The sequence below is a fragment of the Amphibalanus amphitrite genome, unplaced genomic scaffold (genome assembly GCF_019059575.1).
Source record: "Amphibalanus amphitrite isolate SeventyFive unplaced genomic scaffold, NRLGWU_Aamphi_draft 000136F_arrow, whole genome shotgun sequence".
NCBI lineage: Eukaryota > Metazoa > Arthropoda > Thecostraca > Balanomorpha > Balanidae > Amphibalanus > Amphibalanus amphitrite.
Window position 1 is genome coordinate 305,417 of NW_024881631.1, and position 22,606 is coordinate 328,022.

At 58.5% G+C, this 22,606-nt stretch overlaps 1 protein-coding gene across 1 annotated transcript; it reads left to right on the top strand.

Moving 5' to 3' along the window:
- Nucleotides 1-596: 596 nt before the first annotated feature.
- Nucleotides 597-16,547, top strand: LOC122382258. The gene is made up of 14 exons (XM_043367357.1): nucleotides 597-1,701; nucleotides 1,987-2,081; nucleotides 2,251-2,369; nucleotides 2,662-2,887; nucleotides 3,305-3,523; nucleotides 3,633-8,852; nucleotides 11,245-11,355; nucleotides 11,477-11,805; nucleotides 12,280-12,387; nucleotides 13,312-13,372; nucleotides 14,991-15,074; nucleotides 15,244-15,400; nucleotides 15,552-15,677; nucleotides 15,863-16,547. The coding sequence occupies exons 1-14, from the start codon at nucleotides 678-680 to the stop codon at nucleotides 16,168-16,170; spliced, it is 8,187 nt and encodes a 2,728-aa protein (XP_043223292.1). The 5' UTR covers nucleotides 597-677; the 3' UTR covers nucleotides 16,171-16,547.
- The last annotated feature ends 6,059 nt before the right edge of the window (nucleotides 16,548-22,606 follow it).

Sequence of the window (22,606 nt, forward strand, 5' to 3'; positions counted from 1 at the left end):
GGCGGTCCGGAGTCGTCCGTCGGCGGTCCGTCGCCGCTGTCGTCTGCCCGCTCGGCGGCCCGGCCGCTGCGCCAGCGATTCTCGGTGGCGACCCACCCGCGGCGGCCCGTCCTCCTCTGCTCCTCCGGCTACCTGGTCACACTGGCAGAGGTCAAATGGCACGCGTACGTACCGCACCGACGAGCGACTGACATATCGGGGGAAGAGCGGCCGACAGCTGCTCGGGCATCGCTTATACTTTTTCTGTATGAGCACATGCTTTGTACTTTATTCAGACATATAAATGCTCATTTATTAGTACTTCTTTTCTTTCATCTATTTTAATGATCAAGTTTGAATGAAATCCGTACCGCTTAATCAAATGCGCCTATAAATTTGTCAGGCCGTTTTCTGTCGGCAGTCCGCTGACCGTCTGCGACCGGTTTATATCCTCGGCTACGGAGCGTCTGGCTGCGCTGAAGCTGTTTGAGGACTCCACCGTTCCCCGGTGGCGTCGGTCCGCGGCTACTCCGTCCAGCCCGGCTCTGAAGCGCGGGTCGGCGGCGGTCGACCCCTCCGGCCGGTCACCAGCCAAGCGTGTCTGGTTCGCTGACGGTCTGCAGTCGGAGGCGGGTGCCGAGCGTTGGCCCGAGTCGGCCGCCCACTGGGACCGTGTGCGGGCCCTCTGCTCCCGCCTGATGGCCGCCCAGGCGCTGGTGGTCAGCCGGCCCGGCCGCTGCACGCAGGAGTGGGCCGGCCGCGCCGCCGGCGTGGCCCGGCTGGCTCGCCAGCTGGCGGCGCTGGCGCTGGCGGGCGGCTGCGGCCGACTGGGCGGGCCGCTGGTGCGGCTGCAGCGGCTGCTGCCCCTGCTGGGCCGGCTGGCTGCGCTGGCCGCCTTCAGCGACTCGGGCGGACACGTGACCCTGGCGAGTGCCGGCGTACTGGCCGCGCTGGTGGAGGGCGGCCTGCAGACGTGCCGCCAACTGCCGGCCGAGGAGGCGCTGCTGGCCCTGACGGCGATGTGCGCCGCTCTGCGGTCGGCCGAGCAGGCCCAGCGGCGGGCCGACCAGGCCACCCAGTGTGTCGACCCGCTGGACCGGCACCAGGCGGCGGCGCTGTTCGCCGTCACGCTGCCGGCCGGCAACCCGTGCTCGGCCGGCGCGGTGGCCACGCTGAGTTCGCTGTGGCAGCGGCTGCTGCGCGCCGCCGGCCGGCTGTACAGCCAGCAGCGCGGCCGGCTGACGGCTGACCAGCACCGCCGGCTGGCCGGTCTGCTGGGGGAGCTGCAGGCCTGTGTGCAGCGGCGCGGCCGGCCGCTGGCGGCGGCCCGCCTGCCGCGCCGCACCCCGGTCCTGCGCCGGTACCTGGCCGGAGACTGGGCCGGCACAGAGACCCGCCTGCAGGACCAGCTGGACTCGGCGCTGGCCGCAGGGAGCCGCGGCGCCCGGCGCGCCGGCCGGCCGGCGCTCGGCCTGCTCTACCTACACGTGGCCGGCGGCCGGCTGCGGCGCGCGCTGGAGACGGCGGACGCGGCGCTGCGGCGCTGTGCGGCCGGCGCGGCCGGTCCCACCGGCGAGCTGTGGGCGGCGCTGCGCCACCCGGCCGGCCGGCGGCTGCTGCACAGCCTGGCGCGCCTGATGGCCCGCTATCACCTGGCGGCGCCGCTGTCCGTGCCGCCGCCGCACGCCGCCCGGCCGCAGCCGCTGCTCACAGACAACAAAGGTAGGACGTACCCTCGTGTGACGTGTGTGCGACTCCATAGACAGGTTATTGGATTTTGTACGTACAGTCGTCTTTACGAGTCTTAAACGCTTCGGTTCGCAGTTCGCTATTGCCGCATACTGCTGCCGGTGGTGATCGTGAGCAGAAAAAGTGTGACTTGTAATCGGTGCAATACAATGTTTTCCGTTGTAATATGATACGCTAACTGACTTGACTCATCTTGCTGCGTGATGACGCTGATAAAGCGAACTGTGCTCTCATTGCTTAATGAGTCTCCATTTTCAGACTATCAACACAGCGTCGTCTCTCGAGAGATGCTGACTGCCGACATCTCAACCAACTACCTCATGGACTTCTGGAATCCCCAGCAGGCTTTGAAGGTAAGCAAACCCTAATCACGACTTGTATTTTTTGGTACGGTGCCCGTTCTGATAATTTATTGAGCGAAACAATAACTCGATCAAATGTAAACGAGTAGCGGTTTTCCATATTGACGTGTTGCTGAGTTGTGCCAGCCGCTTATCGTGACCGTCGTGTGCCGTGTTTCAGCTGCTGGTGTGCTGCGGTCTACTCAGTGAGGCCTTCTGGTTCGCCCGGGAGCTGGGCGACTGGCGGACGGCCCTGTTCATCTGTGTGCTCAACGACCAACTGCCCGGGCACCGTTGCAAGTACGCACTTTCTCCGAACAAATTACGCAGTACACACGGCTATTTTATAATTATTCGAGCACTTTATGTTCATTGTGGTAAAATGACGCTGACAATATTGGTTAGCTCCTTTGCTTCAAGTGACACGTCGCGTAGCGAGTTAATGCTCTAGCGCTGGCCGATGAAAGCATCTGAAATTGTGCCTAATATTCACCTGTATTTGGTGCATGGTGCAGGACGTGGCTGAAGTCGCTGTCGGCCGAGCGGCTGCTGCTGGCCCAGGCCGCTGACTGTCCCTATGTTCCCTGCGCAGATGGCCTGAGTCTTTGTCGGCGGAGCGGCTGCTGTTCTCCCAGGCGGCCTCCTACCTGCCGCTGCCGGCCGCCAGTCTGGAGGAGCGCTCGGTGCGCCGGCTCCTGCTGGCCGCCCTGCTGGCCGGCGTGCCGCTCGTGCCACCCATGCTGGCCGGCCTGGCGCGCCTGCTGCGCGAGCCGCTGCGGCGCCTGCCCTGCCTGGTGCCCGCCGAGCAGCCGCTGCCGGCGCCGCCGCTGTACCTGGCGGCGGCCGCCCTGCCCGACGGCGGCGCCGGAGCCGAGCAGCGCGCCCGCCGGGAGGTGGCTGACGCCGCGCAGAAGGTGCTGTCGGTGCTGCGTGCCGCCGGCCTGCTCGAGCGGTGCACACTCCACTACCTGACAGCCGTGCGGCGGGCCTGCCAGCGGCGCAGCTGCGAACAGGTATACAAAAGCGATAAAAGCAGACTTGACGTGTGTATAATTATTGTATATGTATTTGGTTGGCTTTATATCGCTACCGAAAGCACCTTTTAGTGAAACATCGCAGCGGATCCATGATAAATTGAATTCCAGTGTGCATCGCAGACGTGGCAGTCGGCAGAGCCCTACTATGAAACACACCGCAAGCCGAGGGTTCCGACGTCCGAACTGGCTGTGTTGCAGGCGTTCCGTGCGCCGACGCTGGACGCGAGCCTGGAGGGGACGCTGCGGCAGCTCAGTGCCCAGCTGGCTGGCGAGGAGGCCGACCCAGACGGACCGGAGGGAGGTCGGCAGGGGCGGCGGCAGGTGGCAGACGCTGCCGAACACCTGCGGCACCTCTGTCTGCTGCTGTACCTGCTGCACGCCCGCGACCGACTGTCCAGCGCCCTCCGAGCCCAAACGGTAATACAGCGGCCGAACGCCGCACTTTGCGCACTCGTTTTGCTATTCATGTTTGTGGACTTTTTAGTGTCCCTTCCGTCCTTTCAGCATCCGTCTCCGCCCGTTTCAGGTGCCGCTCTCGTCGCTGACTGCCGACTCGGCGCTGCTGGTGGTCTCCCTGACGGCCACGCTGCGGCCGCTGGCCGCCCTGCCGGCTTGGTCGGCCGACCTGGCGGCGCTGGCCCTGGAGGCCGCGCTCGGCTCGGAGCCGGAGGGCGCCGGCCGGCTGGTGGTGCCGCTGGCTCAGACCCTGTCCGACCCGAGCGGTCTGTCGGACGGGAACCAGCAGCGACTGCGGCGCCTGCTGAGACACTGGGGCGATAACGACGCACAGACAGCCGCCGACGGCAGGCCGCCGGCGCAGCACGCCGCTCCGGCCGGCAGCGGCGCGCAGCAGCTGCTGGATAGCTGCCGGCTGCAGCAGCTGCAGCCCAAGGTGCAGCTGTCGCTGCTGACTGACGGTGACGCGCTGTTCAGCTGTCCTTCCGATCCGTCGCCGCTGGAGACTCAGCCCGAGTATCTGTCCTTCCTGCGGACCATGCTGAACGTGGCCGCGCCGGCGGCGCCCGTCATCACACCAGCCAAACCGCTGCTGGCCGGCTGGCGGAGCTGGCACAAACGCAACGAGCTCACGTCGCCAGTCTTCCTGGCCGGGTACCGGAAAATGGTGGCGGCTGCGGGCGCCGGGGATGCCGGAGAAGACATCCCGGCCGCCGCGTCCGCCTCCAAAGCGGATCTCGCCGCGGCAGGAGTTGCGCGTGATGCGGGACTGAGAACCCCTGGAGCGCCCGCCGCCGGAGACGCTCGCGCCTCGGGCCGGACTGCCCGGCTCAGTCGATCGGCAGAGCGTCTGGACCGGGCGGCGACACCGGCCCGTCGCGGCCTGTTCCGCTGCGTCAGCTTCAGCGACGTCTGGCGGCCGACCGGTGGGGACGAGGAGTTCCTCCTGGCCGGCGGTGAGGCACAGCCGCGGCGCCGGCGGCGCGCCGCACACCGGACGCGGTCGGCGGACGCCGCCCTCGGCCGTGAGCGAGCTCGGCCGTCAGGCCGCTCTTGGCAGACGCTGCCCCGGCAGCGGACCGAACCCGCCCTTCCAGAGCCCGGCGTGAAACAGGGCGGCGGCGGGGACGGGATAGCGCTCCGGCACCCGGCGCTGCGGCTGGCCAAAGGCGTGAGCGCGCCCCGGCTGGAGAAGTACCGCGACGTGGAGAAGCTGCTGGGCTGGTTCCTGCTCTGGCGGCACCGTGAGATCCGCATGGACCTGGTGAAGTCGTTCAGCGGGCCGCGCATCGCGCTGCGGCCCACCATGCCCGACGTGCTGGTCTACATCTGGCTGACCGATCACATGCCGCGGGGACATCCCCAGGGCCGCGGCCGCTCGGCGCCGGCTCGTAACCGCAGCGGCACGGCGCCGGCCGCCATGGCGCCGCCCGGCGGCCCGCCGCGCGCCCCGGACTCCAGCAGCAGCGACGAGGCAATGATGGACGAAAACGTGGACGACGACCCGATGATGCGCCACCGCGGCGAGCTGATGCGCCGCGGCGGGGGCAACCGCGGCTACGGAGGCTACGACAGCTATGGACGGGAGTACGGGGCGCCCGACCCGCGCCAGTACGGCAGGCCCAACACCGCAATGCCCGGCTACAGGAACCAGGGCGGACAGCGGCCGTACCAGGCGGACGGCAACCGCTATCAGGGGAACAGGGGCTCGCCCGCCTACCCGCGCAGAATGGGGAACCGCGGCTATGATTCAGCACCTAACGACCGCTACGGCCCGAGCCGGGAGCCGGATAATTTTAATCAGCGGGACGGTCAGCGGTACGGTGAGCCCGACTACGGCCGCCGTGGGTACGAGGAGGCCGGCTCGGGACGGCGTTCGCGGTACGGCAGCTCGCAGTACCGGCCGTACGAGAGGTCGGGTGGAGGTGGCGGGTACGGTGGGAGTGCTCCGCCCGGCCCCGGCCGCCGCGGCGGGCCCCAACAGGTACGGTTTGACGGCGCTCCGGCGTCCGGCCGAGCGGACAAGTGGGGCAGCTGGGACGACTTCCGCGCGGCGCCGGTCAGTGTGCGAGCCGGCCGCACGCCGTCGCGCTCCTTCAGCGCGCAGCCGCAGGGCCGCGGCGGCTCGATCGCCCCGCGCTCCGACCCCTGGGACGACAACACGCGCACGCTGGTGTCGCCGCCGGGCGGAGGTGGCCGGCCGCCGCCGGAGCCGCCTGCCGGCTGGGAGCGCTCTGACCGCGGCGGGCGGAGGTCGGCGCCGCCGCCGCCGCCGCCGCTGGACTTGCCGGCCGGCACGGCACCCGGCTGGGATAAAACGCTGCACGCGGTGCGTATCGGCGCGGCCGGCGCCCAGTGGAAGCAGATGCACGGCCTGGACAAGGTGGAGGGCGACGAGTGCTACATGGTGTACGACGACAAGATCGTGCGCATGGAGAACTTCACGGCCGACTCGGGCGCCACGATCGACGTAGTGGAGAAGGTGGCCGTGTACAGTCCGACGGGCAGCGCGCGGGCCGGTTCCGGCGGCACGGGGCGCGCGCCGGCCGGTCAGCCGGCGGTGGCGGCGGCGGCGCGCGGCCGGGACGGCGCGCCGTGCGTAGACTGCGACTGGCAGCCGTGGTCGGCGTCCAACCTGAGCGGCCAGCGGCAGGCGCAGTCGGCGCCGCCGGCGCGCTCGGCCGCCGTGCCGTCGGCCCCGACGCTGCAGGTGCCCAGGTCGGCCGCCTCTGCCGGCGGCAAGGGCGGCTGTGTCGACTGTGGCGAGTGGCAGCACTGGTCGGCGTCCACGCTCAAATCGGCCTCTCCGGCGGCCGATCGGCCCGCGTCTCCCCGCGCGCCGGTCTCGGAGCGCGGCGGCTCGGCGGGCGCGGCCCCGTCCCGCTCCGACATGTCGATGTCGCGTCAGTCGGAGCTGTCGGAGCGTTCTGACCTCATCAGCCAGCTGTCGGACGAGGTGCGCCAGCTGCGAGAGGAGCAGCGCCACCTGCGGAGGGAGCTGGCCGCCCGCTCGCCCATGTCTGACGGCGACGTCAACATTCCGCAGCTGACTCAGATCATCGACCAGATCAACGACGCGCTGGAGGTGGGCCTGGCGCGGCTGCAGCGCGGCCAGCCCTGGCAGCCGCGGCCCATCCACGCGCCCGCCTCGCTGCAGCCGTACGTGCAGGCCATGAAGTTGCCGGCGCCGCTGCTCAACGCTATCGTGTACGACCCCGAGTCGCACTACACCTCTCACTCGGGCTCGCGGTCGGCGTCCCGGCCCGGCTCGGGCCGCAGTGACGCCCCTGCGGCGGCCGGCGCGGCCGAGCCGGACGCCGGCTACCGGCGGCTGGACCCCGAACAGATCAGCCAGCTGGTGGCCGAGGAGGTGCGCAGGGCGCTCCGGGAGGCGGCGGGGGCCGGGTCAGCCGGCTCGGCCGGTCAGCGGCGTCGGCCTCGCTCCACCAGCCCCGGCCCGGCGCGGGAGATCATCGTCCACCAGCCGGTGCGGCGCACCCACAGCCACGACCCCAACTCGACGACTCCGCCGACCGCCGGTGCCGGCTCCGAGCGCGGCTCCCGGCCCGCCTCCGAGCGCGGCTCCGAGCGTCGCTCGTCGCGCTCGTCGTCGCCGCCGGCGCCGCCGTCCGCGTCGGTGGGCGCCTACGACGACTACCCATTCCTGCTGCACCTGGAGGACGGCGGTGCTGCCGAACAGCTGGCCGCCCGCCAGGTGCGCGCCATCCAGGAGAGCCCCACTGCGCGCAAAATCGTCCAACTGCTGAGGGACACGGACCCGGCGGCGCCCGGCGGCGAGCCGGACCTGGTCGACCGCGTCCTGACCGTCCACAAACGCAACCTGGGTAACATGTACGACAAGAAGGCGGACAACATGCGTGTGATCAAACTGCTCCACGACCTCTCCGAGGATGAGGAGAAGACGGATCACCGCGCCGCACAAGAGATTAAGCAGCTGGATGATGAGATTGTGCTGCTCAAACGTACCCTGCGAGCGCTGGACTCGACAGAGAAGCTGGCGATCTGGCGCACGCCGAGCGACGAGCTGCGGTACCTGCAGCAGAAGCTGCGGCAGATGGACGGCAGCCCGCCGCCGGCTGATGACGTGGGCGCCGCCGAGGAGGTGGTGGTCACCGGTCCGGACGGCAGCGAGCACCAGTTCGTCTCCGAGGGCACCGGCTCTGAGTGCAAGGTCAAACAGCCGCGCAAACCGGATGGGAAGAAGCACACCTTGATTGTTTATGATACAGATCTACAGAAGCCACCGGAGCGCCAGTCAGTGGTCGAGGGCACGGGCTCCGAGTGCAGGGTGAAGCAGCGGCGGCACGGCGCTAAGAAGCACACCACCATCGTGCACGATACCGGCGAGAGCGCGGCAGCTGCGGAGGACGGCCACTCGTCGGACCGTCCGGCGGCCGCCCGGACGCCGTCCCCGAAGCGGAAGAGCCGCGGCGCGCGGCTGCCCGGCGCCGACGGACACATGGACGTGGACGTCTCTGAGGAGGAGGCGCCGCCGCCGCCCCAGCGCGTCCACAGACGCTTCGTGCCCTCGGACGCCCGGCCGGACGCGGCGCGCTCCACACCGGACGCCACGACGGCCGAGGGCCGGCGGGCGGCGCCGCGGGTCTCCCAGTCCGTGTTCGAGACGACTCGCGCGTACCAGACGAGCGGCGAGGACCGCTACATCCGACCCGAGGACCTGGAGCAGGCGCCGTCGGCGCCGCTCGTCTCCTCCTCGACAGCCGAGGAGATCGAGCTCGGCTCATACTCGGTCGCCGAGGCGGCGCGCCACGGCATGGCGCGGCCGGCCACCACCCGCGACGCGCTCGGCCTGGCTGAGGGACACGACGCCGCGCAGCAGATGTCCAGGGACCGGGTGACACGGACGGACGGCCAGCAGACGGGCCGCCGCTCGCCGTCACCGCCGGCCCGGACCGTGGAGACGGTGCATGCCCCGGAGCCGGCGCGGGCCCCGGAGCCGGGCGGGCCGCCGGTGCCCTCCTCGACCGTGCCCAGTGAGCCGACAATGCGCACGGTGCCCAGCTGGGGCCGTCAGACGGATTCGGCCGCCGGCGTCACTGACTCGATGCTGAAGAGCTACCCGAGCTACCTGCCGTCGGAGCAGCGCCGGCCCGTCGCTGAGGAGGAGCACGTGCTGGAGATCGGCCCGATCCAGGTGGGCATCAGCCCGCAGCGGATCGCCGACCGGCTGGCCGACATCGGCACCAAGCTCGGACAGGCCGTCGGCCTGGTGGAGCAGCAGCAGCGCGACGACGACGAGGTCCGACAGGTGGGTCCCAACGAGTGCCGACCGCGCTGCCATACGGGCTCGGGTGCGCAGATCCCGTACCAGGCAGACGAGACGGGCACCTTGAACATATTAGCATCCGCCCACCACACTTCTCGGATAAAGCCCCAGGCTGCCCACCCAGTCCAAATTCCTTAATTCGAAAACTTGATGAGAATGAGAGTCACCTGAATCAATGAATTTTCCCCGATTGAATAGACCTGCACCATGACATTGGGTTGCCTGCGAAACTACGAAAATTGGGAAGCAAAGGTTACCACGCAATGCACGACTAAATATGATAAAAACGATAAAAACTAGCTCAATAGCGATATTTTTAATGGTGCCACTGAACTTTTGCATATGCCACTTTTTTGCCTCGTGACGTTCTCTTTTTCACTATTGACTCAGTTCAAATTGAGGAGGAGGCATTTCAGTGTGTTATATTGACGTTTGAGCGCGGGATATAACAATTATGAACGGATATGTTTTACGATTTCGCTGGTGCATCTAGTGTGCCCTTGATGTTGCCTTCTTGGAGTAACTGGGCATGAGAGACAAATTTTAAGCAAACTACACAGTTCCTAAAAAAGTAAGCGCAAATGAAAGAAGAGTCTCGGCGCCGGCTCGGCTGACGCCGTCCGAGCCGCGCTGTGCGTGGCCACCGCCAGGGCAGGGCAGCGCTGGCCGGGCTGACGCCGTCGGTGCCGCCCCGCGCTGTATGTGGCCGTTAGGTGCTGGAGCAGCTGGGCGGAGCGCCGAGCGGCACCAGCGCCGACTCACTGCAGCCGTTCAGCTCGGCGCTGTCCGAGCCCAGCCTCTCGATGAAACAGCTGCTAGAGCAGCGTCTGCAGCAGCCGCCCTCGAGCCTGGACGTCATGTACAGCGCTCAGGACACGCTGCTCAGCGCCGACGAGTGCGATATTAGGTGGGAGGGTCGGGTGCCTGGTTATCAGATGCCCGGTGTCTGGGCAATAAGACCTACGAGTATGCGTCACTTTCTACCCAACTTAATACTTGTGCAGTGGGCAGTATTGGCATCTTGCAAGTAATGAGCGTGCAATTTGCAATCTGCATCTTTGGTCTGTTCCAATGGCGCTTCGAGATGCGGAAAGCCTCCAGTATCTTCTCAAACGGTTGTTCTAAGAGCTTGTCCTCCTGAGGTCGCAGGCGAGACTTCAGAGACCTCGCCTTCCATCCCAAAGCGGAGGTAGACCGACCGTGTTGAGAGTGGCTTTGATTTGACACATTGAATATGTGCTTGACGCTGCAGCCCATATCATGCTGCGGTTTTAGAATTTGCTAATGCGAGATCAAGACTCCACCAATTCTGCACACCGGGCCTTTTTGCCCCTTGGCCGTTATCTTTCGGAGATAATGCCCAGCGTTTAAGCCGACTTCAAACGTCGCAGGGCGGGTGGAAGTCGTCTCTGGCTGCCCGCACTCCCGGTGGCTGGCTGGAAGACCCTGCTTCAGCCCTGGCAGTCAATCTCATCTGGAGGCGTCATTGGAACAGACCAAAGTGGCAAGAGTGTCTAGTGCATCCTTTCGCTGAAAACCTTTTGCCTACCGTCGTTCTTTGTCGATCCTTTTCCTGGTTGTTCTGCTAATTGTCCCCGGTCCGATTGTCTGCTGATTCCCTGATGCTCCTATGATTGGCCTCCCTGCAGTGACGCCGAACTGGCGGGTACTGCTGACAATGCCGGCGCAGCGACCATCCCCGACCCTCCTGAGGCGGTCACGGAGCCGGCCGGTATCGCTGACAGTGCCGGCGCAGAGACCTCCCCCGGTCCTGCCGACACCGGCCCAGCGCCGGGTACCGCCGATGGTGCAGAAACCCACCCTAATCCTCCTGGCGCGGGCATCGAGACTGCTGGTATTGCTGACGCTGACGGTGCCGGCGAAGAACCCTCCCCCGATCCTGCTGACGCCGTCACCGGTCCGGCAGCCGGCGGCGGCCGCTCTCCGGACGACGACCAGTCGCAGCAGTAGGTGGGTCCTCCCGGCAGCCATGACAAACCGATTAAGTGCCGAGCCAGACAGTGAAGATTTGCCGCTACTTGCCTCAGCAGCTATTTTAGCAGGCAATCCAAGTGGCATGGTGCAGTGTCGCAAAACATCAGTTTATTCGCTTGCCTGTTAAAACAATGCGTGAAAGCATTAGCAATACCGTCACCGACCCCCATAAAATGCGAGATAAGTTCGTTTATGTTTGGTGGGGCGGTTGGTGCCCTGAACACTTGGTTACACACAGCTGACCTCAAATGTGAACCTTTGCGGGACTCGGTTTTTCATATCTTTGCTAAAAAGTACAAACGCTCCTGAAATCAGAGAGGCCTCGCATTAAACTTATGGACGTAATTTCAGTGACCCCACCATTTTTCCCTTTTCGCAGCTCGCAGAGAAGAAAAAGCGGCAGCTGATGAAAGGAGAACGAAAAAAGAAAAAAGAACGCCAGAAAGATGCATCTAAACTTTTGACAGAAATTACTGCTCACCCTAAAAAGGTAATACGCTTATTTGGCTTCACTATGGTCTACTGTTCGGTCTATCGATTACCTGTTCAACGTTCGAATTTTTCTTCTTCACGTAACGATTCGTGTGTAACCTGCGTTTTCTGTGTGCCAGCCGCCGGCGGAGCGTGTGTCGCCGCCGGATCACTGGATCAGCTCGCCCGTGGAGGAGGAGAACGTCAGCGACCGCCGGCCCGCCGACCAGCAGCGGGTCGGGCAGGAGCAGAAACAGCAGACAGGACAGCACAGGCAGCAGAGTGGACTGGAGAACAAACACCAGACTGGACAGAAACAGCAGACCGGACAGCACCGGGAGGACGGCGGCTGGTTCGCGGTCGGAGTCAATGCCATCGAGCACGCGCTGGCCACCTCGCCCGAGGAGGACCAGGAGGCCGCCGAGGAGGAGGCCAGCGAACGTGAACTGGCCAGCTGGCTGCCCTTCTCGTGAGTGCCGGCGTGAATGTGGGCATTTGTTGCTTATTGTTAGCGATTTCACCGTAAGAGCCCAGCTCAAAACGAGTGAAAATGATGACGTAATTTCACGACGGGCTATCCGGCGAGTGCACCTAATTTGACCAAATCTGCACGTAATCTCTTTTACAGCAAATATCTTTATTTTATGAATTTATTTCAGTGTTTTAACCGATGATGCTCTCTAATAATATAACAAAACAGGCTTATAAGCAATTAGTACAAACCTAGCTGATAGCTACTAAGAGACACACTGAACCTAATTAGACCAAATCTGCACCTAATCTGCACCAGATGTGAACCAAATGTGTACCAGATGGCCGTCGTGAAAACGGCTAATACCACGCAGTAATTAATGCACTGTCGTAAGTGAGCGTCAAAAAATGGCTCGTTTGGGATATTTAACACCGAATATGTGACTGACCTGCGTGCTCGCTCTGCTGTCAGTGGTGGTGTTCCGTTCGGCTCGGAGGAGCCCGGCGACTGGAGCCCGTTCCAGACCCGACAGTCGCCCGTCAGTCCACTCGCCAAGGCGCCGGCGACGTACGACCAAAGGTAGGTCCTTGCATCTGCATCACTGCAGATGCACATACCATTACAGCCTCAGCCGAGGACTCATGATACAGTCACACATGCATACACACATAACGTACCCCAAATCCCGTATGATATGCCTACTTATATACCTGAGAAGTATCGAGTCCATGAGTGATCAGCAGGAACTAAAGCAGCGATGGCGTACGGCGTGACAAACGAGAAGATCTGCTTGGCGACATAATTTACATCAAGTATTTACCTTTAAGTAAATAATCGGCGAAACATTCGCCTATCACAGACAGAACGGCCGTAGCGGTCATAAACAAGCGAACGTCATTTTGGCAACACCATGACCAAACACATTTTTGGCTGTAAACTCGCGACCGATCACTGTGCCTCACGAATATGCCCTTATGCTGCACCTGTGTTGATAAAGCGCGTGGCTGGTGCAATGATCCAGAGCTTTCCCCGAGCGCACTAAAAAAATCATGACTAAAAGCCGAAATAAGGCGCCAAATTTATTATGTGACTTCGGAGGTAAAAACTAAACTTGGAGTTTTGATTTAGGGTTGGATAATTGGAAGTTGTGTGGGTAGTCCTACAACATTAGTTTTATGCATTTTGGCTCGGTAACAAACTTTTTCACGAATGCCTAAACGTCCTGTCTCCCATAATCCGTTCTTCAGCTCCAGGTCTGTCAGTATTCCGTCGGAAGAAGGAAACTGATAGGAACAGATGACCTTTGCAACCTACTCGGACTAAAAATTTATTTTTTGCCTCATTTATCTGTTGCGGGACTTTATTGTCCCGCAACAATTTATGGAAACTTGTCTTTTTAATTTATTTTATGATGCCATTTATTTTAGAGACCTTTATACAAAATTACCTGACCCGTAATCAATATCGTGTGCTTATTTGTAGAATGTCATTGCGTTCTTTCAGTGATTATGGACATGGAGGTTTCTTTACACCGGGAATTCGAGGAAGCACCGGAAATATTCAGGTGAGTTTATTTACCTATAGTATGCTTTTAAGTGGCGTGCATTGTACAGTCTTGAACAAATAGTCTTGTTGGTAGGTAATCTTGTAGGCAGTCTTAACCCGCGCCCAGATGGGGTCGGCCGAGCAACGCGGTCTGATGGGGGGGGGGGGGGGCCATTTTGGCCCCCCCCTCAGATCTCGAGAACCACGCAACATAGCGACAAGCGGTAAACGGTGTTGGATAGCCCCAACGGGGAACTACCTTGTGACCCAATTTCATTGACCTCGGTCAAACCGATGACGTCACAGGTCAGGTCAAAGGTCGAATTTTCACCGTTTACAGGCATTTCAAGAAATGCGTTGTAAAATCGTGTAAAATGCATTTCATTGAAAATCATCGATGGGGAAATGTTCTTCAAACACATATTTTGCTATTTGAGGTCACTGATACCAGGTCAGGTCACAGAGGTCAGGTCACTGGGGGGTCAAAATATGAAAGTGTCGTGTGATACATGTTTTATGGTCCATTTTACATGACAAATGCGATTATGTGGGTCAGACAGACTTTAGGGCCAGCTTAGGTCACGTTTTGGTCAAGGTCAGGTCAAGGTCAGGTCAAGGTCAGGTCAAATTAGGTCAAATTTCAAAGTTGATATTTTTGCATAAAATGGGTATCGATTCGATGCAGCTCGTCACGGGGAGTTCAATGGTGGTCTCCGTTTTGCGCTACGAGGTCTAGAATTGCTAAAAATTGAGTTCAAAAATTTGACGTCATCAATTTTTAACAGTTTTTTCGCTATAACTTGGCCAAAAAAAAGAGGTATCGATCTAAAATTTGGTATGTATATCGAAGAGCGCAGGGACTATCACATATATTCCGGTTTTTTCGAAATTCGAAAAAAATTTTGGAAATTTTTTGAGTTTTTCTTAAAAAATCAATTTTTTTGATTTTTGGGGGTCAAAATCCAAAATTTTGGAAAATCCGAGATAGCAGTTTTGTAGCGCCGTCTTTTCTCTACACAACCACATAAAGAACTTTAAAATTGCTTGTCAACTGTAGAATTGGTGAGCGTTTCAAGATGTCATGTTTTTTGCTCTTTTTTACTCGAACATGACCTCAGTTTGACCTCAATAACTCCTGACCTGAGGTGACCTGTGACTTGAAATTTTGTGTGAAGGTGTCAAATTGATGTGCGGTAAGGTACCCAAAATTTGGCGGCGCTGCGCGCCGCCGTTTTCTCGCTATTTAAGAAAAACCACAGGGGGGGGCAAAATGGCCCCCCCCATCAGGGCGCGGGTTAATCTGATTACATTCTTTAATGCTCATCGATCAAGCTTCGTGTAATAAATCATGAGTAAAATTACTGCTTATTTCACCGTCAGAAAGTTTGACCAGCCAATTTTTTATTATCGTTGATTAAATAGTATTTGTTGGTGGCTTACTTGTAGTCACATCTCGTTGATTGCGTTCTTGGTCTTGCTAAAAGAAAGAGAATCACTGAAAGATAGGGAATATGGTAGTCTGTTGTAGTCGTGATATGTCGTGCTGTGCGTGCAATATCGGATATCCTATAACCGCCCCTAATCATTCATGTTTCGTACTTGTTGTGTGCATACTGCATTGATCCGAATGTTTACAGCAAAAGCGAGTTCAGGGAGCGGTTCCGGGCAAAGCTATCCGCGAGAAGTCCAGTAGCATTGCCCAAGTCGCGCCGAAAACAGCGGTGCGTATAGTGTATACGGTGTATACCGAGCAGCTGATGGCTGGCTATGCATATTCTAATGACCGCGCTGGGAGCATTCGAGCTGATTGCATTATGTGATATTTGTGTAACATTGTTCAACAGTCGAGTGTGCCACTCTGTAACGTAACAAGTCCATCCGTTGTCACAGAAGCGGCCAAAGTCCGGCTGGGACCGCTCGACTGACGGCTCGGTGGCGCCCTCTGAGTCGGCAGCGGAGCGGCGTCTGAGGCGCGGCTCCCTGCACGGCCCCGTCCGGCCCACCGACGACCGGCGACGCAGCAGGACCGACAAACATCCTCCCGATAGTGAGGGCTTTGAAATAATCCGGATTGATGTTGTGCTTCTGTTGTCACACAGCGAGCGCTACAGTTACTGGGCCACCCTCGTATCATAATTGTTCGTTGTCATGTGCCAGTCGCTGACCCAATGATGACGCTGGTGGTGGCTCGTTTTCAGAGTCGAGCTCGGTGATCATCACCCACTCGTCAATGCAGACTGTGAAAGAAGAGGACGATGGTCAAGGGGGATTCCTGCCCGGAGCTCCCATCATACCGAGAGCGTCCGCCGAGCGCGCCACCAACCGTTAGTGCACTTCGTATTACTCCGGCATACGTCCGTGCATTATCAAAACTATGCGTAACTTTTAAGTAAAAGTTTGAGCATGTTTCTGATAAAAGAGCGTTGCACTTTAATGTTACACGAGCGATGTTCATTACTCGTTTGTCTCTCGGTATATGTGGTCAAACTCACCGGTGGTTTGGCCGCAGGCTCGTCGTCGTCGCTGTCGTCGGGCACGGAGGCCGACGACGAGCGGGCTCGGGAGTCGGCGCCGCGACGGAAGGCGTCTCCTGCCCGGCGCCGGCCGACCATCCGGCGGCCCGGCCAGCGGCCCGGCAGCGCCGCCAGCAGCCGCACCTCCGACCCCGCCGACGGCGACGACGACGACGAGCTGTCCAGCTGGCGCGTGCCGAGCGTGGTGTTCCGGCTGCTGGGCGAGGGTGGCACCAGCAGCAGCGACGAGACCAACCCGGCCACCGACCAGCTCCTCTACAGCATCTTCGGAAAGGACATCTGACCAGGGCGACTGGATTGTTCCGCGCGGACAGTCCAGTCGCTGCAAAATGTCAACCTCGAAGTGTCGCCTTCGAAATGAGCAGCTAAATTGAATGACATTTTAGTAATGTAACTAGTCGAACTGTCTTTCTTAATCAGAGTGAACTGTGATTGGCCCTTTTGGGTCGATTCAGAGGCGTCTTTCATGGTAGCGTCCATCGTATGGTCTTCTGTTTTCTCAGGCGTGGTCCAAGCCTGAACGAAGCTGCAAATTTTTGTCACGTCTCATTTTCAATTATTGTTGTGTGCCCTGTTCAAGCGTATACCTAATGGTCCTGTCATGTCTACACTTTGTGTCGTTGAAAGTATTTTGTTACAATACAATTTGTAGCTTCTTTCTTTTATTGTTTCACTTGCTCCATCAGTGATCGCTGTTGAATTGTAGTAGACAATTAATGACTTCAAAAGTCAAGTTTTTTTTAAAGCCGACAAATTCCCCGTAAGTTTCAAAAGAAATGCGTCCCAGTGCCCACATTGATTGGTTACTGGTAATAAGACTCTCCCGTCCTATTGTGACAGAGCGTCATGTTACGAAAGTAAGGGGAGCGTGGCCGACCGGGGCCGATGGGGCCGATTGCCGACGCTCGGTGGCAGGTGCGGCTGTCCGTGCGCCGCGGCCAGGGTCGCCGGACGGAACGGCGGCGAAAGTGAGACGCTCGCCGAGCAGCTCACCCCAACAGCTCCGAACCGTGCATGGCGGGTACACTTCCCAGGTCACCGAACCAATGAACCGAGCGTGGTGTCGATATCTTGACTGATTCGTGGGTTCCACCAGAACAACTGAAACGGTGCGAGAAAATATTCCCTAAGCGGAGCACGGGCTCGTCAAGTATTTATGTGCCAGAATACCCAACAAGAGTGCAAGCATGAACGCCCGAGCTTTTCAAATATTTCTTTTCCTTGCGCCAACTGGAGCGGTGAGGCTCTGCGGTCGCGGGAGCCGACCTGACTGGGAGGCGGCAGCACGAGCGGGCCGGCGTCACGGCGTCAGCCGCTCATCACGCGGCGCCTCTGTCCGGCGCGCCGTGACGGACGGCGCCGTGACGGCCGGAATCGGCGTGTCAAACGGCGCGCCGTGTCACCGGGTCGGCGCCGTGCGTGTGTAGCGGGACGCGCCGCGGGCGACCGAGCGAACGGCGCCAGCGGGCCGTGACCGCCGCGCCGCACAGTGGGCCGATATGCCATTCTAGCGCGACAGGGGCTGAATCTTCGAACGGAACCCTTGGTTTTTCGCGAGTAATTCGCGTAAAAAGTTGCCGATCGCAACGAAACTTTCAGTACCCTCGCGATAACTACTTTTACAGCTAACCTGAAAATTTCATGACCCTGACCTTAATGATCTTTGACCTGTGACCTTCTTTCGAGACCATGTTTGGCCGGAATCGCGATTCAGCGTATGTCGGCTCGCATTAGCCGCGGGTTTGCAGTCTTTTCTTGGTTTAAAGCGTTCAAACATGGGATATTATGTTGCTCCCATGCATTAGGGTGGGTGTCAAGGTCACCAGAAGGTCAGGTAAGGTCATTAACCTTTGATGATCTTGGTTCACTTTTTCGAGTTTTACATGTTTCTAGGCTAGTTTTTTTTTTTTTTTAGCTGAATTCGAATCTAGCAACCATTTGAACATTTACTATGTAGCTTTGGTGCCTTCGTAACATGTTACAAAGCTATCAGAGGCGGTTGCCACCTACTGCAAATACCCGGCAAAACCCTTACTAGTTGACCTGACCTGACCTGACCCGACCTGGCCTAAATTATGAAGGCATCATCTATGATCGTAAATAATATTATATTCGTGATCAGCACCCAAAAAACCCAAAGCAGCCACCCTTTACGACGTTCTAACAGGTCCCGATTTTCCCGACTTTTGGGTCATTGACCTGACCTGGAAGGTCAACCGATGACCTAGGACCTTACAATTGGGTATCATCAGCTTCCTCTTGTCACGGGCAACACGCTCGTCTTTTCCGCGAAGCTCTAGCTCGATCAGGGGCGAAACGGCGGGGGGTCCAACGGACCCCTTCTATACGTTCGCGGCTGGAAAAACACCACTAGGAGCGAGGGTTAAGCCAAATCTGAGGGCTCATTTCAGAAAGACCGCTAAAAGAGCAATCGAATGCACTTTTCCGCGACGATGTAGCTCTATTGGTCCCCGAGGTAACAGCCGGTTTTCGATAAATGTTGATAAATGCAACATTTTACCTTTGATGACCTCTGGTGACGTGACCTTTGACCTGACCTAGAAATGACTAATTACTCCATCTGGGATTTCGGGCGCTCTTTCGAATGCCACTTACTACGTGTCCCTATGTGGCCCAAGAGCCGAGTTAGAAGGGGAGTGTTCAATCAACACCTCCCGGCCCAGCGCGTTTGACGCCGAGCACCGGTCCGGCGCGGGTTGATGATAGGCTGCTACATCCAAAGTCGCAAATAGTCGCAAAAAATGACTGTTGGATCTTGCAGTGCAATGAATCATTGACATGTAGCGAGATTTTCGAAGCGGTACTCTGCGGTACTTTTTTTAAAAGTCTATTTGTGTGTGACATCAATTATGTGAAATTATATTTTCGTCTTTAAATCTTTGCGGTGCCAATACATCATAACCAAGTAAGAGTTCGCCACTTTGATGTGGTTATGTGTGTTCTGCAGGCCCGGAGCTATCGTTTGATGTATATAAATGTGGAATTCCTCCTCAAATTGTGATTGTTTTCGTGGATCAAAGATACGTTGTCGAAGAGTGCGGGGGACGAGTTCGGTCCAAACGATTCCGAAGCTCGTGTTTAAGCTGAGTTTTCGCCATGAAATAGCAATTGTGTTGGAAAACAAAGACTACAACAGTGCAGTATGATCATTTTTGAACAAATTGGAATAGGTTTCCTTGCACATCCACAAAGTTCGATTTTTTTACCCATGTCGTGCTAGGCCTGGCGATCGGCCCTGTGTGCGCCGGTCGTCCCGGGACCGGGCGGCCCCCGGAGCCATACGGGCGGACGAACCCAGACGCGCATATCTACTGACGTTCTATTGACTTAATCATTTCGAGAGGAATTTCGCGAGTCGCCTCATGTGAATGAAAAAGTTGATCAATGATATTTAATATACTTACCGAGACAATGGAGCAACCTGTTATGAAATAAGCATGGTAGAGTCTATGCTTATATCTCATCGCTGTAGGGCTTAGAAAACGCTGGTTAACATATTGCTAGATCGGATATAATGCCTATAGGTCATGCACATGTGCTCGAAAGGCTGCTTCCGTCTCTCACAATTCACAACAAAGCGTTCCTGGCGGTCGCTGGGGATGCGGATAGCGTCAGCCCTCACTGGCGTCCCTTCACCGCCGCTCGAGTGCCTCTCACGCGCCGTTTCTCTGCCGGGCGCCGTCGTACAAAAGCGGCGCGGCGCGCGGCGGCCGGCACCAGTCTACCGCTCACAGTCACACCATGAAGACGGCCGCTCTGCTTTGCCTGCTGGCGCTCTCCGGCGCCTCCGCCTCCCGCGTCCGGCGCACCGCCAAGGCCTCCTTTGACGAGCGCGCCTCGGCCAATGAAGTAGAGAAGGCTCAGTGGCGCGCTGCACCGGAGCCGTCGCCGCTGGCCGGGCTCAGCCAGTACGTGCCGCTGCTGCAGAGCCTGTGGTCGCTGGGCTCCGAGCTGCTGGGCTCGCTGGTGGCGGACGGCGCCGGCCAGGAGGTGGCGCGCGCCCTGCAGCAGGCCGACCCCGTCGAGCTGGCGCTCAACACCATCGACCTGGACACGGCCGCGTGCCGCCAGCGGCTGGCCTGCGAGATCCGGTCCACCATCGGCGAGTACGCCTTCGGCGACATGGCCTACAAGCTGCTGGCCTCGCGCATGTCGTCGCTGAAGAAGTACGAGAACCTGTCGGCGCGCCAGCTGGGCGTCACCAGTTGCAGCGAGGCGTTCTCGTGCCGCTACTCGGACTCTCCGTACATGGACACGGCGCGGCAGATGCGCAGCATGGCCGGCAGCTACTGCAGCACCGACGTCGAGACGCTGACCGGCCGCATCTGCCAGGCCTTCGCCTTCGTCATGGACACGCTGGAGACGCTGTAGGAGCGTTCGGCAGTCTCTCGGTGATGCTACCTGACCTCAGTCCGTCTGCGGCGCGGTGACCCGCCGCCGCCTCCGGCCTTGTTGGATATTTTACCGTTATGTTCGCCGTTGGTGAGCCCTGTTGCTGTTATGTTTGTCGTCAGGGAGACGGTCATCTTGACCGGAATGTGATCGATGGAGTCTACTTATGTGCATGTAACGATGATACTGATAATATATGACAACAGCTGAAACATTATTGATTTTCGGTATCTGGAACACCACTTACTCTTCCCATTTCATGTATCGCTGGGAATGAAACCTAACATTTCATTAGATGTTTGGGGTCAGTCTGAGTTGTTCTCTATAGTAGAGTTGCAATATTTCACACGGAAAATAGACATAGGGATGTCGCTGTGGGTCAGGTGCTCAGATTTCGTTTTTATTATCGTTATGTGATGAATTAGATATCATTTGGATGGAACTGAGCAAAGGATGAGAAGCATCGATGCACGCCATGAGGCGAGCAACATACCGCGTTTAGATCTCAGGACCGTCATTTTTAGCGGCAGTGGCCGTAGCCGATGCGTAGCAGATATTAGATAATGTTATATCCAAGCAGGGGTTGTCAAAAATGGTAATCAGAAGATGGTCAAGAAATGAAACTTGAAATGAAGACATCCGCTTTTTTATTAAATCACGTTAGCTAAAATTAGCTCATCTACTTGCTGTCGTACATAACGCTATATTTTTCATAAGGCTATCCAAATGTAGGTAATAAAAATGAAACGAAAGATGGGTTGGTAGGTACAGATATCTTTTTCGTCTTCTCTAGTCTGCCGTTATAACTGAATCATCCATCAAGCATTCGTTCTTTGCATCGAAATATAGGCACTGCTTTAGCTATTCGGATTATTTGATATGACACACTGACCCCTGAGCATGATGACTTTTAAACGAAGATATGTATAAATATTTGTGCTCTTTTACAGCATTGTTTTATGTTGCACTTCATTTTAAGATAGCTTCCTATTCGGATAGCACCGTATTCTATCTATTTTCAGGTACGCGAAATAATGCCTTTAATATTATGAATGCGCCACGTAAGTTTCTTCGTCGTACAGATGCAGGGAACAAGCTAATTTTCATAAGTAAAATATATGTAAGGAAAGGAATGCAGAATGCATCGGTCCAAGCATTGCCCCGAATTCTCTGGACATTTGTATAGGTATAATGTATATATAATGCATTTTCAGACACATGTGATGTATATTTGTTATTCTCCCCGTGCACATCAATTCACACAGCATCGCAAAACAACTCCTTGAGACTTCCAATATCGGCGATTAACAATAACAACATCGCCCCTCGATTAACAACAAACAACACAAGCTGGCGCTGGCCCGCGTTGATTTGAGCCGATCACTGGCCCTAGCCGTATACCTCCCCACCTCACAGCGCCGTTCACATGAGCTGGGCGGACTGCAACGTGTCCATGACGGAGGCGAAGGCCTGGCACAGACTGCCGGTCAGCGAGTCAGCGTCCACGCTGCAGTAGTCGTCCGCCAGACTGCGCATCTGCCGCGCCGTGTCCATGTACGGAGAGTCCGAGTAGCGGCACGAGAACGCCTCGCTGCAGCTGGTGACGCCCAGCTGGCGCGCCGACAGGCTCTCGTACTTCTTCAGCGACGACATGCGCGAGGCCAGCAGCTTGTAGGCCATGTCGCCGAAGGCGTACTCGCCGATGGTGGACCGGATCTCGCAGGCCAGCCGCTGGCGGCACGCGGCCGTGTCCAGGTCGATGGTGTTGAGCGCCAGCTCGACGGGGTCGGCCTGCTGCAGGGCGCGCGCCACCTCCTGGCCGGCGCCGTCCGCCACCAGCGAGCCCAGCAGCTCGGAGCCCAGCGACCACAGGCTCTGCAGCAGCGGCACGTACTGGCTGAGCCCGGCCAGCGGCGACGGCTCCGGCGCGGCGCGCCACTGAGCCTTCTCTACTTCATTGGCCGAGGCGCGGTCGTCAAAGGAGGCCTTGGCGGTGCGCCGGACCCGGGAGGCGGAGGCGCCGGAGAGCGCCAGCAGGCAGAGCAGAGCGGCCGTCTTCATGGTGTGACTGTGAGCGGTAGACTGGTGCCGGCCGGCGCGCGTCGCGCCGCTTTTGTACGACGGCCCGGGCCGGCAGGACGGAGATATCACGGCTTTTGACCCCGGCTCCGGCAGAGCTGCCTCTTCAGAGGAGAGGGACTTCACTTGGGAAAGGCCATGTGATGTTGTCTAGAAGATTGCCTTCTTGGTAACCTAAAATGAAAGGTGATAGTTTAGCAGTGATCTTTTCTTTTCTTTTTACTTAC

Coding starts and splice junctions, on each gene's coding strand:
- LOC122382258 (XM_043367357.1), top strand. CDS start 678: ATGGCCGCCCAGGCGCTGGTGGTCAGCCGGCCCGGCCGCTGCACGCAG. Junction 2,370..2,661: donor CTGCCCGGGCACCGTTGCAA/GTACGCACTTTC, acceptor TTCCCTGCGCAG/ATGGCCTGAGTCTTTGTCGG. Junction 2,888..3,304: donor CCGCCGAGCAGCCGCTGCCG/GCGCCGCCGCTG, acceptor GCTGTGTTGCAG/GCGTTCCGTGCGCCGACGCT.